The sequence below is a fragment of the Eublepharis macularius genome, chromosome 5 (assembly GCF_028583425.1).
Source record: "Eublepharis macularius isolate TG4126 chromosome 5, MPM_Emac_v1.0, whole genome shotgun sequence".
Lineage (NCBI taxonomy): Eukaryota > Metazoa > Chordata > Lepidosauria > Squamata > Eublepharidae > Eublepharis > Eublepharis macularius.
Window position 1 is genome coordinate 67,481,714 of NC_072794.1, and position 23,077 is coordinate 67,504,790.

The 23,077-nt window shown below is 40.3% G+C and overlaps 2 protein-coding genes across 2 annotated transcripts in view; one reads left to right on the forward strand and one right to left on the reverse strand.

Moving 5' to 3' along the window:
- PIGK (phosphatidylinositol glycan anchor biosynthesis class K) overlaps positions 1–1,786 on the forward strand; it is a 193,475-nt gene extending 191,689 nt beyond the window's left edge. Inside the window, exon 11 of the mRNA XM_054980074.1 lies at positions 156–1,786. Within this exon, the coding sequence (XP_054836049.1) occupies positions 156–272 (117 nt within the window). The 3' untranslated portion in view covers positions 273–1,786. The remainder of the gene's footprint in view (positions 1–155) is intronic.
- A 9,521-nt stretch (positions 1,787–11,307) lies between these two features.
- ST6GALNAC5 (ST6 N-acetylgalactosaminide alpha-2,6-sialyltransferase 5) overlaps positions 11,308–23,077 on the reverse strand; it is a 143,167-nt gene continuing 131,397 nt past the window's right edge. The window contains exon 5 of the mRNA XM_054980940.1: positions 11,308–11,539. Within this exon, the coding sequence (XP_054836915.1) occupies positions 11,308–11,539 (232 nt within the window). The remainder of the gene's footprint in view (positions 11,540–23,077) is intronic.

A 23,077-nucleotide genomic window follows, 5' to 3' on the forward strand; every position in this document is an offset into this window, starting at 1 on the left:
TTTTAATATTCCAAAGAAGTATAATCTGGTTTAATTGTACCTATATAGCATATATAAATTAAATAAGGAATTTTGACAAAATTCAGTAGCAGAAAGACATGTTTATTGAGTATCTAGTAATGAGTATTAACAATTATTTTATTTTTACATTGCAGAAGCCAAAGCAGAAGGACTGGCATCCTCCTGGGGGTTTCATTTTGGGACTCTGGGCACTGATTATCATGGTCTTCTTTAAAACTTATGGCATCAAGCACATGAAATACATCTTCTAGAGTTTCTACTGTGGCTGCACTGAATGTATCCTCGAATGAAAATACCATTTACATGGATAAGGAGAGTTAGTCCTCTGGCTGAAAGTTCTTCCCATGTGCTTCTTTTATGTTTACATTATGTCATGTTTAAAGCTGTTTTACTACATGTTTAGAACACAACTTTGTACCAGAGTTGATCACTTTGGCCTTTGAGCTCACATGGTGTTTCCCTAAAATTAGAGCTTTCCCCTTCAATAAAATGAGTGTAGTAGAACTTTGTACATAGATGCTCAGACCAGTTCTAAGATGTGAAACTGATTTCCAGTTAGGAATCTCCTCTACTGAGGGAACCCAATGTTTTTTCAAAGAAGAAAATTGCTGCATTTAGCATTCAGGAGTCCAGTCAGATTCTTGCAGCCTGCATGTGCAATGTGGCCTGTATGTATTTGGCTTCAGCACTGAAAATGCTGGGTACATGTTGGAAGTGCAGGCACTTGAGTTCAGGTGTTTTCTTATTCCATCTTTATCCAACAGATGAGCAGACCTTCCAAACTGTTAGGAGGAAATATTGTTGGGCTGAATTTGGAATTCGGAGATGGGGGTGGAGAGATATGCATTTTTCTTGATTCCCTCCTGTTACACTCCACTGAACTCCCTGGAATCATGGTTTTGGGGAATGGTGCATGAGTGTCAAGTGGGGGTCTGCAATGGGAAGAGAGAATTGGCAAAAACTTCTCCCCAGCCACTTCTTTGGATGAGAAGAAAAACTCCTTTGGCTTTCTGCAGGTCTATAGCTGCATGAGAACATCTCGTGCCAGGATATCTGTGTGTGCATAAGGGTCCAAGGTCACACTATGTGATTCATGGAATAGGTGAGTGAGGAGGACCAGCCAAAATGATACTGGAATATTTTAAATGCCAAACATCTTCCAAACTGTAAAAAGTAAGGTTTTTTTATCTCTTAAGTAAATTTTACAAAAGAGTTACCATAGCTGAAATGAAAGTTTAGATAATATGCTGAACCTTATTTAAGATGTCATTTTGTCAATAGAAACTTAAGTCACTTTGTGGACTTTTGCCATGACATATTGAACACTTGCTCAACAGAAACAAAAATACTGTAGGAGATATTGATTTACTCTGTTAAATACGACCCTTTAGATCAATTGTTTTACCTAAGGCAATTTTGCTTCTTGAATTCCATGAGTCATTAGAACTGAAATAAAAAAGGTCCCAAACAATAACCTTACTGCTTGATGAGGGAACTGCTTGGAAAGTATGGCCTCCTGATGTTTAGCAGAAGGTGTATGTGCAAGTGATTTTAGAAGATCTAGGATCTTCAGTTAAGAGATGAAATTTGCAGTGCATTAATACATTGTTTTTACACATAGAAGAATCTTGTATTAGGCAAATACATTTTATTAAGTCACTGTACTCAAAACTAAATGTACCTTCTGTTGTCAAAGATATTTAGTGTTTAGTGGTGCTGATGAATAAAATCTGTTTGCAGAGAAAATAAAATGTGGAGAACAGCTCGCCTTAGGTTACTTTTTGGCTACATGATGATGACAAGTTTCTCTCAAGTCAATAGAAGTGTCATCATTAGAAACTGGTTTATAGGAATAAGAAATGCCCTTGCGTTAAATGCGGTTTATGTGACCAGCTTTTTCAGGTGCTATGGTTAGCAAGTTGGACGAAGTGCCTGAGAGCCTAGGTGCTGTGTTACACTAGCCTACAGGGGAGAGCAGTGCAGTAGCTGCATTCAACCCGTTTAGCTCCATGTATTGATAATGTGGTTGTGAAGTCGAAAGTGAGCATTAGAGTTAATAAATTATGCTGAGTAAAATGTGACACACAAAACAGACTTTATATCAGATGTCAGTTTCTTTCTATTTGCTTATCTGCAGGTACTTTGGTTCAGACCTAATGTGAAACTAACAATGGCTAGTTGGTTTTTATGTAACGCCCATTATTTTTCTATTGGACTAGAATCATTTTGTGAGTACCACTCCATCACTTGAATAATCAGGAATAAAATCAGTGGAATCTTCTTAAAACTTGAGAAATTATGGTCAAAGATTAAAAAAAAAGTCTGATGCACCTGTAGAGTCATGGTGGACAAGGCTGGGTTGGTATCTGTATGGTGGATAAGAACTATGCTTTGTTTTGAAAACAATTGAAAATAGATATTTCAAATATACTTGGTTTGCTTTTAATGAAAGTACAGAGAGAAGGGCTCAGAGGAGTGTTCTTCAGCCATTCCAGACCTGGGGCCTACCTGGAATGCCCAGGTGGAAGCCTAGTTCACAGTGAGCTATAACTTTGTGACAGGAAGTCATGTGACATACTGCAAGTACACATATAACATTGGATGAGTTACTGAGTTCTGGGGGGAAGAGCTGGGGGGAAGAGTGAAAGTGAAGCGGAGGGTGATTCCTAACCTTGCCTGTGTAATGAGGAACCCCGTTCAGTGCCCAGGCATTCTGCTGTTTCTCTTGACAGGCACACTGAGAGGGGCAAAAGACATGGCACATGCACACAGGTAGGTGGTGCACTGAAAAAGCAGCAAAAAAAATGGCAGCTTTATTGGTACAGTCACCAGCTGGGGTTCCATGACCCACCTGAAAGTCTTAACCTATGAGTTGGTCCACTTGCTTAGAGCATGGTAAGTTCTGTATAGTTCATTTGTTCTTAAAGGAAATTCTGTGCATCCTTCCCTGAATCAGATAGTGACAGTTTCTTCCCTCCTATCTCAAATTATATTTTTAATCTAATGAGAAGTCTGCTTTATGGGGAAAAGTCATATTTAAAATGATAGCTAAAGTGGAATTAATGGAACTCTGTTCCGCAGTTAAACTGTAGTCCCTGTTTCCTAGGCATCACCAAAGGCTCAATCTAAAATGTCCACCTAAGTGAAAGCAGTGGACTTGGGTTGGATTTGAAGGAGAGGTAGGAATGCAAGTCAAGATGTCCTTCTGAAAAGACAATCTGTTTAGGGAACAGAGGTAATTAGGTGGGTTATTAAAATGCAATTTATGAAACGGAAAAAGCAGTAAGTATGCTGGTAAAGCTGATTAACAGAGGTGAGAAAAGCAATTAGATTGAAATGCAGCAATCCATGCTCAATGAATTTGAGGATAAGACTTCTTTTTACACATAAATGGAAGACAATCAGATTGCATGCATAATCTTCTGATGGTTGCAGTGTCTAGTAACATGTTCAGGGGCATCTTGCTCTTTGCCCTGCAATTAAGTGGGTAACCTCTAAGGCCTGGAGAAATGTATAGCAACCCAATCTGTGTTCCACTAATATAGAAGAATAGGTTAGTGCTGACATGGAGAACAAAGGCCAGCATAACAGTTTGCAAAGTCGTTACAAGATGCAGAATAGAATGTAGGCTGCTTTCCTAAAAATACTTGTGTAAGAGTAATCTGTTGGACATTGGGAAATCAGCTGAACTTCCAAAACCTGCTACATTTATTTCATTGACTGCCACTGCCATTCTTCTCTGTAGATTTAGAAAGATACTAACTGCCACACTGTCATGTTCATCAACTTTCTTGGAAGTTCCACACAGTCATCAAACCTTTGGCCCTTGTTAGAAGTCTAATCAATAGCATCAAGCAGCAGAATACTGGATGCGGTATTGATATTTACTCTTTTCTTTGTATAAAAATGCTTTTAATTTTTGTAGGGTCTTGAAGTATCCTTTAAGCTTAATGCATACAAATAAATAATGCAAGCTTTAATAATAATTATAATAGTGTGCTTATATACTGCCCTTCTAGACAGATTAGTGCTCAACTCAGCGCAGTGAAAAAAGTCAGTGTTGTTATTATCCCCACAATATAGCTGGGTAGCTGGGCCTGAGACAAGTGGCTTACCTAAGGTCACCTGTTGAGCTCATGGCAGTCATGGCAGTCAAGCCAGCACAGTGCTGATTCAAAGCCCAGCCCCTTAACCACCATGCTACAGCAACTTTAACTTTCTGAAATTAAGCCATTTTAAAAAAAATTACTCTATCATTTGCTGCTTGTGGGAGAATGGTTTGTGTCTGTGCAAGGAACTTCTGGTCAAACCTGGGGTGGAAAAAAATAAGTTCTTATTCTGCGACTTTTCTGTACCGATCAGAAGTGACAGGCGCTGATTCAGTTTCTTGCCCTAGAACTTTTACATTCACAAACAGAATTGCACGAGAATCGATATCTCTTCCACCTCTGAACCTTTGGGCCTTACCTTAAATAATTAACTCCCATTCATTATAAATAGATTGCATTGGAATCAATAAGAGTGGCTAGCTAAAATCCTGTTTGGAACAGGACAGTTACAACTAACTACAAATGCAAGTAAGGCCTTTTCTGCATCAGCAAGTTACTCCACTCTTTTTGAGTGTTCACTCCTCAAAGATCAGATTCGTTTTGGCCACTTACTTTTCTGTCTACCACTTTTAATCCTGGTGTGGGTGCCGTCTTCTTGTCCGCACCACCATGAAATAGGGTATGTGGTGAGAAATAGGGTATGTGGTGAGATCATAGTTGGCATCACTGTGTCACAAGTGCCGTCACACCACCACCACTCCTTTCTTCAATTTTCATGTTTGTTCAATCATGTTATGCTGTTATGATCAACTAAAGGCACCCAGCACTAAGGCGTTAGCAAGAGGAAAAGAAACAAAAGAGAAATGAAAGCCCAACATGGCAAGCATGCAATGTTGGCACAGAGTCACCCTAAACACAGAACTATTAACCCCGAAAGCATATAAACCTGAAAAAGATCAATGTAACCACAATACAAATTAACCATCATTATATTGTTATGATGCACTTTTTTGTGTATATGTGAAGAAAACTTAATGACGTTTTAACATCATAATGTCACTGTTATTGCATTGTGTTGATTTGTCCCTCGGTGCTGGCCTCTGGGCAGGGAGTCATAAATCCTAAACACAAATGTCAAAAATGTCTACCTAGAGCATGGCTGTCCTGCATCAGGGAAATTGTTTAAAAAAACTAAGCATAATGATGTTATAATGCTATTATGCTTAATTTTTAACAACAATTCTCTGATACAGAACAGCCATGCTCTGGGTAGACAGTTTTGTTTAGGATTTATGACCCCCCACAACCATCCAAACTGGAGAGTCTTGCAGCACTAGGAGGCAGAAGCTGGCACCAGGGGGCAAACCAGCACAATGCGATAATGACATTACAATGTTTTAATATCATTACATTTTCTTCATACAAAAAAAGCATATTGAAAAAGGAGGGGAAGAAGGGGAAGAAGGAGGATCTGAGCAAAGGATGGAGAGATCAATCAGAAGTGGCTGGGGTGGGGGCTGAACAGAGGATGGAGGGGGGGAAATGAAAGAAAAATTCTGCATGATTGAAAAAGCCAACTCAAAACTGCATCTAGAAAAACCTCGGGGAATAAAGCACAGGCAGAAAATCGGAAAAAAAATCTTGAAAACGCCACATTAAAATCTGGAGGAGTTAAGCGTCCAGAATTCAGCAAAAATCATCTGTGCAGAAAAAGCCTAAAACTGCCATTTACCAAAGCTCTGCAGGAAATGCTGGTCTTTGACAAAAGTTAACCTTTATACCCTTCAGAACTGTAACTGTTCTCTTCTTTCTCTAATGTTATGCAACAATACTGCTTTTATATTTTGAAGGCAGATTGCATATGTCTCCCATTCATTATAAATAGATTATATTGCATATGAAATACTGAAATGAACACAACTGAGACCTAAAGAATTGCTTTGAGCAAATTTCTGTAGAAAAAGCTGAACACAGTATGTTCATGTCTTTCTTTTTTGGCCTTGTAACCAGGATACACCAGACAGTGTTTGGCATTAAACTTCTCAGTGATTGCTGCAATGATGGGAATTGATAAAAAACTGCCCAACTACATTAACATGGTCTATGTTTTAAAACCTTCATTCTTTATAATGTGTTGTTCTTATTCGAAAAGCTTCCATTGTGTATCCCACTTTACTATTTCTGTGCCTTAGTAAGAAACAAACAACATATATTTTCAAGGCTGTGCTGAAAAGATGATAGAAATCTGGTATCTCTATTGAAAAATGTTGTTTCGGAGATTACAAACATTCTGTCAAGTAAAGGAATACCTCGTGGCTATAAAAATAAACATTTTTCCCAAGCACACAATTCACTTCTCCTTTTTCCAGTTTCATATCCAACACTCCATCCTTACAGCTTCTGTAATTGTAAGTAAGAATAATAAAAATGGTTGCAATGCACATTTGCTGTAAGCCACTACCTCTTCCCAGCAGTTTCTTCCATTTCAAATTCTGTTTCTTAGGTTGGCAACAGAGTTTTTAAGGATGAAATCTCTACCTACTGGCTGCTACCAACTGCCCACCGCTTTCCGACTACTGATGCCCAACTTTATGCTCTCTACCGTAATAGCACTTGCCATTTATAGTGATTATGCTAAGCCCCTAATTGAGGGGTCACCAATATGGCACCTGTGGGTGCCATGGTGCCTGTCACATTTCTTGGTGCCTGCCAAACATTTTTAGAATTGGGAAGGGCTAGGTGGGGTATTTGCCCAGAAGAGCTTCTAATTGGTCCCTGGAGATCCGATTGGCTGTGCAGATTTTTAAAAGTTGCTTCAGTAGCAGCTGCCAGCATAGCACAAGGATCCTCATCATGTGTATGCAAGAAAATATTTTTAAACATTTTATGTTGTTAAACAGAGCTTCTGCCTGTAATGTTGAAGAGTTACTATTAGAGTTATGCAAGACTTCACTCCCTGACATTTTATGGTTGGCTCCACCTCTTGCAGCAGCCATTTTGTAGTTGTATCCACCTCTTTTTGCCAGAATTCCAACAGTGCCGACATGCCCAAAGAGGCTGGGATCCCTGCCCTCAGTGATACTGGTTGCTTCAATATCTCTCATTGAGGTCTGGGCAATAAAATCAAAGGTGCCAAATCATATTCTAGAATGTTTGGATAAAAGAAGTGGAATGATTCATAATGGTATGCACTTAGAGACAATCTAGAACTAGGTGTTTTAAAATGGTATAGATTTCTAAGATCGGTTAATGAGGCCATAAAACCCTTTGTTGACAAGCTGAATGAAACAGATCAAAGGGTGGGCTTAATTGAGAGCGATTTGAAAGCCATTAAGGAAGTAGTGGGGGGGGGCAGAGAAGTCTGCTCGGGAAAATGCGTCACGAGAGCAACGAACAAGGAGCTAAAGTTGGTGGAAAATCAGCTGATTGGGCTGCAAGTGGAATGAACACAGACCATTTTGCGTCTCCAGAATGTTAAAGAGGAGGAAAATGAGGATTTGTGGGATCTTGCCTCGGAACTTTTAGCGTCACCCGCGAGGGCAACTAAAGAAGAAGTAAGAAGCGCCATTTTGGGAGTCCGTCGGGCATCTTCAAAATATGCAATGAAGCGGCAGCTGCCTCGTGAAATCGTTATTGAGTTCTCATCCAGGAGGGTCCGGGACAATATCCTATATAACTCATATAATGCGGAGTTGGACTTTCTGGGAAATAAAGTCAAGATACTGAAGGACGTTCCATTTTTAGTTCGGAAGAGAAGATTTAAATATAAAAAGCTGGCTGCTCTTTTGAGGGAACGTGACATAAAGTATAAATGGCTACTTCCGGAAGGAATCGGGTTTAGTTACATAGATCAAGCTTACAAGATTAATTCGGAAGATCAGCTAAGGGATTTTGTGGACAAAAATCCAGAATTTGGGCCAGACATCAAGCAAAAAGAAGAAGATTCGAAGCCTGAAGGGAGGGGGGAGGAAACGAGCGCTGCGGCTGTAGCTGCTCAGAGAGAACTGCGTCCGAGGCCCAGAGGGGGGAAAAAGATTTAATTTGAATTGTAATTTGTATTTTGTAAGATCAACCATTCCATCATTACTTTATTAAGCTATTTTTTTAATTATGGCAGTATGAAGGGAAAGCATTGAAGTGTAGTATTTAGTGTTTGTAAGTTGCCTTCCCCTTTTTTCCACCCTCTCCTTCCCCCCTTTCTTATTCTCCCCTCTTTCCCTTTCCTTGTATTATTGTAGTTTTTTGTAGTCTATTGTTTTTAGATGTTAAAAAATAAAAAAAAAATTAAAAAAAATTAAAATGGTATAGATTTCAATGAGGGAAATATGGACCAAGCCAAGCTGTGCTTAACTTTGGCTGGCTAGTACCCATTATTGTGGCTTCATAGTCATTAAATTACATTCACACATGTTCTTATAACAGGAACTTTTTCAGAAAACGTGAACCAGCAAAAGACCCTATACTGACTCTCTGTGGGAGTAGACTACCCTCTTAGATGCCATGGCTGTGCCTGGCAAGCTCACATGAGAGTTCTGGTGGTGGTGGAGAGTGCTGTCAAGTTGAAGCTAACTTATGGCAACTCCTGCTGGGGTTTTCAAGGCAAGAGACTTGACAGAGGTGGTTTGCCATTGCCTGCCTCTGCATAACAATCTTAGTCTTCTTTTGAGGCCTCCCATCCAATTACTAACCCAAATCAATCCTGATATCTGTCTTGCTTGGGCTATTATTTAATTCATGCTTTCTTCCCTGCTGAATTGCTCTTTGGAGTGATTGGTGATTTTTAGCACTAGCTGCTGTTGGATCAGGGATGTTACTCTGAAAATGTGCTACCTTTTAAAATAGAGTTTAAAACTCCTAAGAGAAAAAAAAACAGGCTGAAGTATTATGACAATCATGCCATCGGCTACATGGTTCAGCTAGTTCACAGGCCTAGCAATCACGTCTTGTAGCTATACACATGTCACAATTCCTCATATTAAACTAATGATAAAAAATATCGTAACGGCCAAGCTCTTAGCTATCAGTACAGCAATTGTAATCTATAATTAAATCTTTTTTACCCCAATGACATTAAAGTAACCTGTAAATCAGCCTGACAAGGTTCATCAACTTTTGCTGTATGTGCAGGTTGTAGTCTCATGCAGAGTCATGTATTCTTACCTTTACACCAAGTCCCTATTTGGTTTCTAATGGTAATGGCTTCTCCATTCTAAAAGGGAATACAGACCAGAACTCTATAGAAAGATTACAGAGCAGCATGTTTTGATATCATATTAATGCAGAGTTATTTTCCTTTGTTAGATAAGCTCCTACTTATGGACTGGCCAGTGGGCAGAAGATTGGGTGTCTGCAATATAACCAAAGGAGAGGTGGGCTGTTCTCCTGTTGAGAGCTGGGCAAGTTCAGCCACAATACTAGGACGCCAATAAGAAATGGTGCAACACTCATTTGAGCCACATCTGTCTTGGAATGTTAGCACAAATGCTGCAATATAATTTAGAAAAAGGGACGATGCAAAACTTCTTTAATGCCCCTATAACTTGTGTATAACGTAGTTTTCAATGTCAAGCAGTTTAAAATATGATGTCATTAAGGGCACAGTTTTGTTCTATTTTTAGAGCCTGTTCTATGAAAGGATTTTATGATTTCAACTCCTAGTGTATGGCAGTGGGCAATAGGTCAAGTAATTGTTAGTAATTTCTTTGAAGAAGTGATTTGGCTTCTAACATTTACAAGGTTAAAAGACAACCAACATGGCAAATTGAATCTTCTTTATTCACAAGCCAGGTATAACCCCACAAAAACATAATGTGCAAGTATCCATTTACAGAACTATTAGTGCCACTCACTCTAATTGCCAAGAACTAGATTCTCTCTGTTGCATCTCAAAGAAAATGGCAAAACTGATTGCGTGTCATTTGGGAGCAGAATTTCTTGTCCTCAAAAATCAAACCCCAGGGCCAAGCTCTGGTGTTTTTTGTTTTTTTGTATCTCAACCTTGTGCGGCTTTGATTTGCAGGGCATGAACTGCCCTTGCATTTGCCTGTCTTCTCTCAACTGCTGCTTAATTTATGCAAAACCCCTGTATTTACAAAGGACTAGCCCTCTCCTGTCAAAAGCTGACTGTAGACAGGCATGGTTGATTTACTCTCCCACCCACTTTTTCTAGACTGTCTACAATCCACCACCCTTGAGACCTGTCCCGTTCAGACATTTTGTATACAACTGAAGCACTGTGCAACTGCACAGAAGGAAGAAACATTTTGGAAACATTAATCCCCTACCATGTCAGCACTGTGAATCTTTTGTGTAAGGCAGAACAAGCAACAGGTGCCAGGAAAGCTCAAGATCAGAGCTTTTTGGAAATTACCTAAAGGCTAACAATAACAATTCTGGTATGGAAAGTACTAAACTTGTAGTACATATTCCTCTTTTGTGTGTACAGAATGCTGCATATATATGAACATCATTCCTTTACCACCTTGTAGGGAGAAAAGTTGGCTCAATCCTCCATCTACCAAAGCATATTTAAATCAAAAGGTACTTTGACCTGCTTCCTATTCATGTCAGAAGACAAACAAGACTCTGCTAAAACTTCACATAAGGGTGTGCTTGCTAACACAAGGCTTTATGCTGGAATGCTGTCCAAGAATAAAAATAAATAAAATAAATACATCACTTTCAGATCAAATATTAATTACATGCTAGATAGAATCATCCTATAGTTCAAAGAGAAAATGTATAAACAAGAAACTGGGCCTTAAACCAGCAGCAATATAAATCCTCATTTTTGGAAGGATTATGAAAGATAAATAACCATATTGTGAAATAGAAAAATACTGGATTGCATTAAAAACCTCCACTAAGAAAGTAACTGTTAAATGTCACTATGAAAACCCAGTGGCAGTATGCCTTAAAAACATAATGAATTAAACATCTCTTTAATTATGTTCATTATACTGTAGTTTCTTCATCCTTTTTTTCTTCTTTTTAACAAACCACATACACATATGCGAGGTCAATGAACGGAAGTTAAAGTATCTGATTACAATACAACTGGATACCAGATCTCCTTTTTAGGTATTCCTTTGCAATAACTTCCTGAATATTGTAGCAGTTTTCATCCGCAAACCCTGTTAACCTTTCTTTTTTAGGTTGGCTTGCTGTGATATGAGGTTCAGTCCTCCGAAGCCTGATACAGTTGGTGATTGTGATTGCAGCCTTGTGAGTTCATTCCTCAGAACACCAGTTTAATCTTAGCGTGATTTATAGTAAGTGATTCTGGTTTCCAGTCTGGCTGAAAAAAGTTAATATTGAATGTCCGGGCCCAATTCTCAAACACTCGTTTCTCTGTGATAAAACGATGGTGACTGCCCTTTCTTCCTCGTTCATGTGATATGTACATTGTACATTCATCTGGTCCCAGAGGTTCATAATAATGATACGGTACTGAAGGATGATTGGGATCTCTGCAGAAGGAAAAAGAAAATAGATGGATGATGCAAATGTACTTATTTTGCTGACTGAAGCCATGCTAATCATTTGATGGGCTCACAATCTTTCTTTAAAAAAATTCTAGCTGAAGCTGAATCAATTTTGTAAAATAGCCAAGCAATATTTAAATTATTTCATCTTATACAATTAAAACATTGCTATGCTAAAAGAAAGTGGATGAGTACATTGCAGTGCACATTGCTACGCTGAGCATGAGAAGCCTGATGTTTGAAAGAGATATGTATCTAGCTTATGTTTTGAGTGAAGACCTACAGAGCCATTCAGTGGTTTGAATAAGCTTTCCAAATCTGAAGCTTTGATTTGGTGAATGAAAATCCTACCAGCATGGCTTGTCTGATAAAAGCAATGCTCATTGTTACTCCTAGCCATTATCCCTTAAAAAAAAACTCAGATGAAACTTGGTTACAAAGATAATCATTTTATTTAACAGTGCTAAATGAAATATATTTGAATATTACAGGTATCAACCACAGTCATAAGAAAAGTTCCACCCTGTGCTATCCTGCAGGGTATGTTAGCACCTCGAAGATTTGCCCCAAGTAGTGATAATATTTGTTGAGAGTCAGTATGAACGCTTTTAACCTCTGCATCAGTGGTACCTTTTTGGAAAGAAAGCATCTGCATTTAAATTGCAAAAACATGGGGCGAAATAGTGGGTGAATTGCAGTGTGGGCTGTTCATTTGATTGTCCTTCTGTGTTATGATTAGAAAAGAAGTGTACCTGAAATAATCCATTATGTATTTAGGTTTGGTGTAATTTGATCTCTCCTCATAGAAGGCAAGGCTACTTTAAAAACACCAGCAGCAGACAATTGTGCAAGTAGTCCCTAGAGAAGGATTCCATCCACAAAATGTAGCATTAATTTAGTTGTACAGTGCTGGAGTGGACAAGACTGCTCTAGCACTCTGATTCTAGCTTGGTTTCTCATTACAGGGATTCTAAACTGAACAGTACATCAAAGGGCTAAATTGCATATGATACTGGATGCCCAACCCCTGACCGCCAACTCCTGATATGTAATTCTGTCCTAATAACAGCTTGGAATGGCAACACAGCACAGGAGAAGGAAGGCTTTAACTCTCTTCCCTCATCCTCTGATATGCCCCGCCCCCGAATGCTTTTTAAGCAGATCTTTCTCTCATATACACATATAGAGTATTACTTTTTAGGACCAAGTTATATGACAGAGACATTTCCAGTCAAAGAATTCCAGCATCACATGATACATGCAGATTAGCAGAATCCACAGAACCTCAGCTTTCATGTATCCTTGTTTACAACAATGTAGTTTCAGATGGAAAATGGAAATGTATTGGCATTTTTTCCTAAAAACATACAAGATGTGGTAGAAAGGTGAGAATTCCAGTAATCGAGATGTGAGACTTCATCACCAACCATAGTTATATCAATTTCTGTTCTACTAGGAAAAATGATCTGGTCATAATATAAGACAGTTCCCATTTCCTTTAAGGGAAATTAGGAACCTAATGGATATACAATTTCTGTCAATCCACAAATGATGGAATAACTTATACAGGAATAACTCTTGTCTTTTCTGAGAGATTTTGGGAGAATGTATTTGACAGGATGCACTGGAACAGCAAGATCTTTGTAGAAATTAATGCTTATTTCGCTAGACTTTACGTAGCTAGACAAGAAGACTGATTATGCTATAAGGAAATGAGAACTAGTAATCCATTAGACTGGGGTCCCCAACCTTATTGAACATGAGTTTTGAGAAACAGGTAGATGTCACAACAAAATTGTCATTACTCCCCCTGACCAGCTCAGTGACTCTGACTCAGAGAATCCTGGCTCAGAATGGCCCAACTGAGAAGATCCAGTAGAAGGGCCTGAGGAGCCTGGACCAGGGAACAAAGAGGATCAAAAAGGGCTTCATGGTGCAAAGGGACCTGCTGACCACACCCATTGTTACCCGAAGCCAGCCTGCTAGAACTTGCTAGTAAGCGCACACCACTGCCTCCTGAGACAACCACTAGGCCTCCACCAGGCAGGAGATGTACCCAGGCCCACAGTCACTCAGGTCATCTGTCACTCTGCAGGAAAGGTAATGGGAGAAGGCCCAGGCTGAGGGGCACCAAGGAGACGAAGTGCCAGGGTGGCTGCATGCAACCTCCCTGTAAACCCAGAGCAGGGTGCTGAGGGTAGTGAGTCCTTGCAGGATCCTGATCAGAACCCAGCACTGCCTCCAGAGTCTTTAAACCTGCAGCTGAGCCAGATGAGCTCTCAGTCTATTTAGGCTGAGGCACAAGAGGACTACTTTGATGAATCAACTAGGCACAAGCTCTGTGCTCAAAGCTCCTGCATCCAACTCCAGGATCCTGTATCTCTGCACTTCTGAACCTAGCTGGGCAAGCAACTGGCTTACTCCTGAAGAGTCTGGCTCTACAGAGTGCAGATAAAAAATGGCTTTCATAGAGTCTGGGACAATCAGAAAATGTGAGACGGTTCTAAGCCAAGCAGTTTATATAGTAGAAGCAAGTGCTTCCTCCACATACAATGGTGATGCCTCCTGAGCTATTCTGAAGCATGTTATAATCCAACAAAGTGTAGGAGTACCTTGGTTGACTTTTCTTTGGAGAAGAGGCAAATGGGTATCATGAAATACATCACTGGTCACCATGGCCATCATGTTGGGAGTTGCTGCACTAGATGACTATAGGAACTCTTTCTGACTATTGTGTTGTATTTCTGTTGGAAAAGGTCCTTTATAGGAGTGTGCAACTAGAAAGTTTCCATTTCAGTTATGGGAGTTATGGAACAATTGTGGCTCATTAGTGGTCTGTTCCAACTGGGCAGTGCCAGTTTGGAACTGATCTTTTGTTTGTTTGTTTCATGAGTTTCGGCCCCTTGTGCGTGTGTTGGCCATGCATGTGCAAACACACACTCTTCTCTTCTGGGCAAGATGAAAATCCTTCTGGTGATCCTCAACTCACTATCTTTGGAAGACTTTGGAGGACTTCTTTAGGCACAGCAAGTGGCCTTGGCACTATGGTATCTAAGTGAAGGTCAGTAGCATCAGAAGACCACTGAATGGGCATGAACCTGCTCCATGTGCCTGGGACCTTCTGGCTCTCCTTTAATAATTGCTTTATCTTCCCAATTTTAACACTAATCTGCATAACATGAGCTTTGGCAGCAGCCAGGGGCTCAGAGACTGCAGGAGACCTCTCCCTCCTCAGACCCATATATGCATGCCCGCATGGATGTTGCTGGACTGGTCTTTCATTACATTGTACATAAAAGTGCCCAAGGGATGGTGAGGGTGACACTGGCACTGATGGCACTATGCCATCTGCTGCTCCCTTCCCCAGAGAAAAGCAAACTTTTGATCCTTACCTCTACATGGTAAGTTCCAAATTAAACACACAAACTTGGTGGTGGTGGTGGTGGTGGTGGGGAATCATTACAGCCTTGTTCCCTAGATTTGGTTTGGAGTTTCGGAAGCCGCTTTAACAAGCTGAACCAGTGAGTTCTGTGTGTATTTTTGGCTCGTTTTTCGTTATGCACACCCCTAGTCCTTTAAATCCACCTTGAGTCTCAGTGAAAAAGGCCGACTATAAACGACATACATACATATATGGTCACCATTTAAATGGTCATTACAAGGTAAATGCTGAGAAGGAAACATATTTTTCATGATTCTCTAAGGGCTGGTTCAGATAGTTGGAATGTTCCTTGCACATGCCTCAAAGGATACATCAGCACAAAATCTCCTCACTCAGCACAAAATGATTCTTCCCCACTCTGAATACAACTAGAATCCTAAAAGCTATTTCTGTAATAACATTGCCACGTTTTCCAGCCACCTTTGGTCACAGAAATTGCTTCTGGAAGTCCACAGTTGTATCTATGAAGAAGCTGAGTCACTTGCTAATTTCTCAATGTGGCTACATTCCTGGGTGAACACATCACATGGCAAAAAAGCTTAAACAGGTCTAAAACAGTCTTCACTGTTGTAGATCTGAATTGGGCCACAGTGGGCTTCATGAGGCAAAGGACAATCTAGTAGGAAAAAGTTAAAAGAGCTACTCTCTTCTGAGTGTAACAGAACATTGTCTGCAGAAGTCTGCAAAGAATTCAATTATGAAAATATCATGTTAAACTATGAATAACATTTGCATAAAATATATAGAAAAGTCAGTATTTATAAATGAATATTACTTTAGTTGGATAATGTGAGACATTTAACTTGTGGAATACAGGTCTCCGTTTTCTTACATAACCATTCTTGCAGTGATGCATATTCTAAAATTACTGCTATTTTTCATTTACTTTAGAATTAATTCATTCTATCTGTTATACAACACTGATGCTAATTTAATGCTAATAGTAAAATTGGTTTTTGAATGAGCATTGCAACTTGCTGTACATTTCTTCTAGAAAATTGCACAAGTAGAACTTTATCTACAAAAGCCATATTTTGAAATAAAATGGGTTATATGCAAGTGATTTTAGAACATAGAAGATTTATCAATAGGTTGTGAGATTCTGTTTGAAATGGTGTCAGATTTCCATTTTTTTAAATACCAAGTGCTTTAACATAACAAAGATTCCTGTATATTGAAGAAGTTAAAAAAAAACTTTCCTAGATTAGACATTTATTTGATGCTGTAAATATATTACAATCCAGTAAACTTCAAGAAAGTGTGATAAAAATTTCTTGTGTGTTTGGGTGCCTGTATCTGTACAAACATCAGCATCCATCAAGTGGATGTGCAGTGCTTTTATATCACACAAATGTTATTAAGCATGTACTTGTTATGTCAAATTTGAGAGTGCTGTTTTCCAGTTTTAAATGGCTTGAGTCCTGGCATCATTTCTCCTATCCCATCCCTCCATTTCTACAACTAATGATCAGTAACTACATTCTGCATATAAGGGAAGAACCAGACACACCAAGAGTGCCACTATACTGGGCTTCTTTCCCCTTTCTTTGTAGCACAACAAATAATATCATGTCATTGCACTGCACATTTTCCCATCCTTGACTTGCTTATCTGTCAGCAGCAGGGATAAGACACCTATTGCATATTTTCTGATATGTATTACCAGGAAGAATGAAAGAAAACAGAGTAAAAGCAGCTCTGGGCTTCTCTTTGACATGCAGGTCTGCTCAGACTCATAAGAGGTTACTAGAAAAAGACAAACTGCCTATAAGGGGAAAATATTTGGAGAGAAACTTTCTGGTTATCTTACAATAACAGAGTAAGGAATGTGCACTTAGTGTACAAAAAAGTAGGAATCTGGATAAATCCTAGTTTATGCAATTTCAATCCCTCTTCTGTACATATGGAAGGTACTATAGTGAAAAGATCTATCACAACATAGTTTCACCTCCACCCACCTCAAATCTTGAGACAATGGCTAGTTTAGACGTATCATGAATCTATGGTTTAATTTAACTAACTATAGTTAATTGATCATTTGAACATGAGCCACTAGCTATGATTAGTTACAGTCCATGAAACTAGGATCTAAAGTTGCTTTATTAATCACAGTTACTCTTAACTATGGTATCACATTACATAAAAATTTGGAATCCAGGCTTGTTTCCTGCAAATGTTCCACACCCTGCCCAAATACAGAGATGTCTGGTAAGAACTGCTTAACATTGAAACTGCTCTACTTTTACATGTTAAAAGTGCAGAAATACTGTAATGTTATATCTTTACAGGAAGTAAGAAGCTTTACTAGTTTCACCACCCAAAAAAAGGCTACAGTAGGAGAGGTCTGTAAAGTCCACGTAAATCTCACTGCTGCTGGGGTGCACGGTTGGCTCTCCCAATCTACGGTAGTGCTGGTCTGGGAGGTTTCATGTTAAATCCAAATCAACTCTTTCCCTTCAGCGGGGGAAGACATCCACACTGGTTAGGTCATGCCTCCTCTCGCTCCAGGCAGGGCTATGCAAATTTGTGTATGCCTTCCAAGGACAGAGTGAGAGGTCCCTCCAGTATATGAATAGCCCTGCAGCTCCAGGAGAACTCTAGAGCCTAGCTCTAACTACTTAGAGAATAAAACGTGGAAAGAAGTTATCCATTTGTCTGGCTGGGCAGCGATAGAAAGTATTCCCCCCCAAAAGACCAAGAGCCCTGGGTCTATGGAGAAGAGCATGTGAATGATAAACTCTTCCTATCTGAGGCCTCGGGCAAAGGGGAAGGGCAGATGAGAGCCACTGATCCTACAACAATACAAGCTGACTGATCAGGAGTTTCTGAGGCCTTGGATCTCTTCTTGATCAGATCTATCTTGCCCTCACCAACAACAGCAACACAACCAGAGGCATCGACGGAATGAGGAAAAGACAAGGAGAGTCAGCTACTTGGTGATCTGGAGGCTGCTGAGCAGAGCAAAAATTCCTTCACACCAAGCCTTATCAGCCATATGGGCAGTGAGTCGATACCCTCTCCAATGGTTCAAGCCTCCCTCGGCCCCTTCCTGGCGGGTCAAGACCCCAGAATTGGAACCTTTCTGGCAAGCTTTCTCCCCTTCTGGCAAGCTCAAATGGCTATTCCTGGGGTGCCAGCTACAATAGTAGTGGCAAATATGGCCAGTGTGCCATTTTGCCCCCGCTCTTTATGGATCGCCCCCTATGGAATGGGTGATGCAGGCTTGGAATTCAGCTTGGATAAACCCCTCTCATGTAGTGGGCCCCAACATAAACCCTTATCACTCTGAAGTGGAAGGGAGAACTGGGTTTGATCAGGAGTGAGTAGGGGGTGGGAGATCACCAACAGGCAAACATACAAATACTGCAAAACGTCTCCAAGCACATAGCCTCTCTCTATCCACTGCTCTGGAGTATTTAGATTCTTCTATGTCTCCTGAAAGAGTGCAGCCCAGACATAAATGTTTCAAAGCACCATTACTGACGAATAAAAATGCTAAGAAGACCAGATCGGAGAGAACTACATCTCCATCCTCTCCTCACCCTGCCAAGGTTCGCAGACACGCTCAGACAAAGACCTCTCACTCTTTAAGACTGGACTCCGATATGGAGAACACCATATCCATTAACCCCTCAGCTATCGTGGCATGTGATAAGGAGGAGGGAGAGTGGTCGGGGGCGGAGCTGGACACGAAGGAAAATTCTGCCAGGCTGTTCCAACCAGAACATTTTCAGAGGCTGCTTTAAAAGGTGGTAACCACTTTAAATTTCCCCACCCAAGGAGAAACACCACTAGCCACCATCCCATTCACCCTGGATTCTAGGAGGTTTAAGAAGCCAATCAGAAAGATGAAAGGCTGCCCTTTTCCTGAGAACTTTGACAAAATCCTATGTTCAGAATGGTCCATTCCAGGCTATGGGTCTATTCTACAATAAACTGCAAAGAGGTTTTACACCTTACCTGATGGGATCATGGAGGAACTTAAAAATTCTCCTGGTCGATGTTCCTGTAGTGGCACTACACTTGAGCACAGTGCTGTCAAAGGATGAGTATAACGTATTAAAGGATCCAGTGGACAAAAAAAAATTAATCTGTCCTTTAAAAAAAATCACGAGGCGGCTTCACTGGCAATAGGAGCTTCGGTGCGTCTGTCCAATTTCACTCAGGCAGTAGTAATCTGGAGTCTGGACACATAACCTACTACAACCGTCTGAACCAGATCCTTTGGCTCTGAAAAGGTCTCTGCGACAGATCAAAAGAGCCGCCCTGTTTGCTTTGGATGCTTCTCAGGACAACATCCAGTTTTGTGCCAGAGCTCAAGCAGAATCCTCTGGCTAAAACACTGGAAGGTAGACACCTTATCTAAGTCTAATCCCCACTAAGAAATATTCAGGCTGACTGCTCTTCAGAGAAAGAGCACTGGACAAAGTCCTGGTTGAAATGGAAGAAAAGAGGAAAGCTATGCCATCTACATCTTCTAATAAGGAGAAAGACTACAAAGTTAAATCCTTTCAGTCCTTTCGTCCCTACAGGCCACCAAACCGAGCCAGAGACAACAGGGAATTGAGAACTGGACAACAGTTCAGTTGCCAGTCTAGATTCCAAAGGAGGCACTTCTCGAATGCAAAACACCTGGACACAAGTATGCAAAACAAAAAACCCTCAACATGACGCCAAGATTGGGGGACAACTTTCACTCTTTTCCAACAAATGGAAAAAGACCACCACAGATTGCTTGATCTTATCCATGGTGGAAGTCAGATACAAGATTCAATTTATGATACTCTCCTCACACAGCTTCATTTCATCACCTGTACTCCAGGATATCAACAAAGCAAACCTAATGCAGGACGCAATCCAACACCTGCTGGACATTGGGGCTATAGAGCTTGTCTCCCTCCAACAACATGTCCAAGGGGCATATTCTATCTAGTCCCCAAGAAATCAGGGGACTGGAAGGTGTATTAAAGTTAAAAGACATCAGTATCTGGGTGACGCGACAAAAATTCTGAATGGAATCACTGCAATCCGTTTTACAGTCACTACAGCAGGGAGACTTCCTAACGTCCTTGGACCTCAAGGAAATCTACCTACACATTCCCATACACCCATCATCCAGGAAGTACCTTCAGTTTGCCTTTAGGAACAGCACTATCAGTACAAGGCTTTTCCCTTCAGTCTGTCCTCATCACCGAGGGTATTTACAAAGGTACTAATTACCTTGGTGGCAGCCTTGAGTCATTCGGATACACATGTACACCTATTTAGACAATATCTTAATAAGGGCACTGGACAGGGGGAGGTGCAACTCACACAAACACAGACAGTGGTTCACTTTCTTCAATACCATGGTTTTCTGATAAACACTCAAAAGAGTCAGAAGCTGCCATCACACAGCATAATACATCTGGGATCCAAGAAAAACACTAATAGCAAAAGGTTTACCTGCTATTGGAAAGGCAGACAAAAATAAAAAACCTAGTAACAACCTTACTACATCAAAACAGAACAGATACTAGTACAACTTTGGGGTCTGTTCATATCAATTATAAACTTAGTGACATGGGCAAAATTCCATGCAAGAACACTACCGTGGAACTCTAATCCCTTATCAAAGGGACATAAAGGAGAAAAGACACAGAATCAAAGCACTGACTACTGCATTAAAGAACTCTCTAAAATGGTAGACATTACTGACCAATCTATCACAGGGAGCTCCTCTCAGTCAGACCTGACGAGTCATAGTGATGACAGATTCCAGCCTTAGGGATTGGAAGCCCACTGCCTAGGCAAGGTAGTTCAAGGGAAGTGGTCCTCAACAAAGAGACAGAACAGTATAAACTGGTTGGAGCTCAGAGCAATAAAACTGGCATTACTAGCCTTTCAAAAAAAGATTCAAAGGAAGTTCATGCTGGTAAGAATGGACAACGTAACAGCAAAGGCACACATAAACCATCAAGGGGGAACAAGAGCTCTTCTTCTGTATCAAGAAGCAATCCAGATTTTTGAATGGGCAGAGAAACACCTATGGGGTCTAAGGGCTCAACATATTCAAAGAGCATTAAACACACGAGCTGACTTGTTGAGCCAGCAAGATGAGGACCAGGCAGAGAGGTCTCCAAATGACTAAGTGTTCTAAGACATCGCCAAATGTTATGTGATGGTCCTGCTTGCATTGGCTAAGAACAGGAAAGTATCAAGGTTCCTGTCCAAGTTCGATGAGGAGGCAGAAGGAACAGATGCCCTATACCAGATATGGCGAAAGGGACTACTTTATGCCTTTTCCCCATTACTGACCATCACCAAAGTGCTTGCCAAGATTAGACAGGAAAAAGCAGACATTTTGTTGGCCCTGTACTGGCCAAAGAGAACCTGATTTTCTGAACTTGATACAGATGTAAATCATGAAACCATGGAGGCTCCTGATCAGACATGATCTACTGTCCCAGGGTCCAATTTATCATCCAGACTCTCTCTGGATAAAATTGACAGCATAGAGACTGAACAGAATGATTTAGAATTAGAAGGTTTATCTAGAGAAATCACAGACATAAAGTTTCAGGCCAGGCCATCAGCCACTAGAAAAATATACAATTATACATGAGCAGCCTTCGGTTCTTGGGCTGCTAGTGAGAGTAAGAATCCATGGAACCTGTCTAGACTTTTCTACATACAGGTTGTAAAAAAGGTCTAAGACTTAATATTCTAAAGTGACAGGTGGCAGCTATTGTCACTGTACTTAGCAACAGGGGTTTTGGTAACTTAGCCTCAGACAAGTACATCAGACATTACATAAAGTGAACCACACTGAGAGTGGAACTACATGAGATGTGGGGGCTCATGTCGGATCCTGCAAGGTTTTCTGGGAAGTGTAGTTTTAAAAAAAACCCAGCTGAGACATGGCGGGACAAAGATTCTCTTTCACGTGCAAAACAACCCTCGGCTTTTCTCCTGCCTCCTGTTAGGTTCCTGCACCCCCATCCCAAGCTCCTGGAAGATTTTTGAAAAAGAGAGAGAGATAGTCTGCTTGGCTGAGAATCACATCGAGCAGCTGAGTTTTTTTTAAGACTACCCCTCCCAGGGAACTCTTCAAGTATATGTTGACAGCTGTGAGAGTACTATATGCAGCAAAATGGAAGACAGAATCTTGCCCTGATGTGCCTGAGTGGAGAGACAAACTGTACAAATATGCATCGATGGCTAAATTAACTTCCTAGGTCCATAACAGACCAATATCGGAATTCCAGAAAAAAATGGAAAGATTTCTTTGATTACCTAGCTCGAAGCTAAGAAAAACTAAGGAAATAGAGTAAGTATAACATAGAGACTTTAAAAAATGTTGAGTATAAAATATAGAAGAGATGACTTATTAAAAATTATTGACATTAAAGTTTAGATATAAGCAATCAAAGAGAGGCAGAAGAGAACTGTTACATAAGCTAGTTGTGTTGTCATATATTCTGAATATATTTTTCTGTTTAACTTAAATGAAGCTCAAATGTAGTGCTTTGTATTCTGTATAAGTTTCTATGTACTTTCTATTGTCATTTCTTTTTCTTTTTTTCAAATAAAACTTTATTGAGTATCCCTCCCAGGTAAGCTTGCAAGACCCGACACGTGAAGACCACATGTCTGGCATCTTGTGTAGCTTGGCCTACAGATTCCCAGCATGGAATCTGTCCAAGGTTTTGCAGGCTCTCATAAAAACACTATAGACCTAAAACTTATGACCTGGAAAGTAGCCTTCCTAGTTGCTATTACCTCAGCAAGAAGAGTGTCAGAGTTAGGGGCCCTTTCCATATGAAGGGAACCTCATACTTTTCATAAGGAATCGGTGGTACTTAGAACTGATCATTCTTTCATTCCTTAGGTATTCGCCCCTTATCACATTAACCAGCTATTGGTGCTTCCCTCTTTCTACCTTAAGCCTAAACATCCTAAGGAGGTGTTATGACATAAGTTAGACATAAGGAGAGCACTGCATATCTATATAAAAAGAATGGTCACTTTTAGACAATCAGACTCACTGTTTGTTTCCCACAGAATACTAAATCTAGGCAAAATGGTTTCACAATCAACCA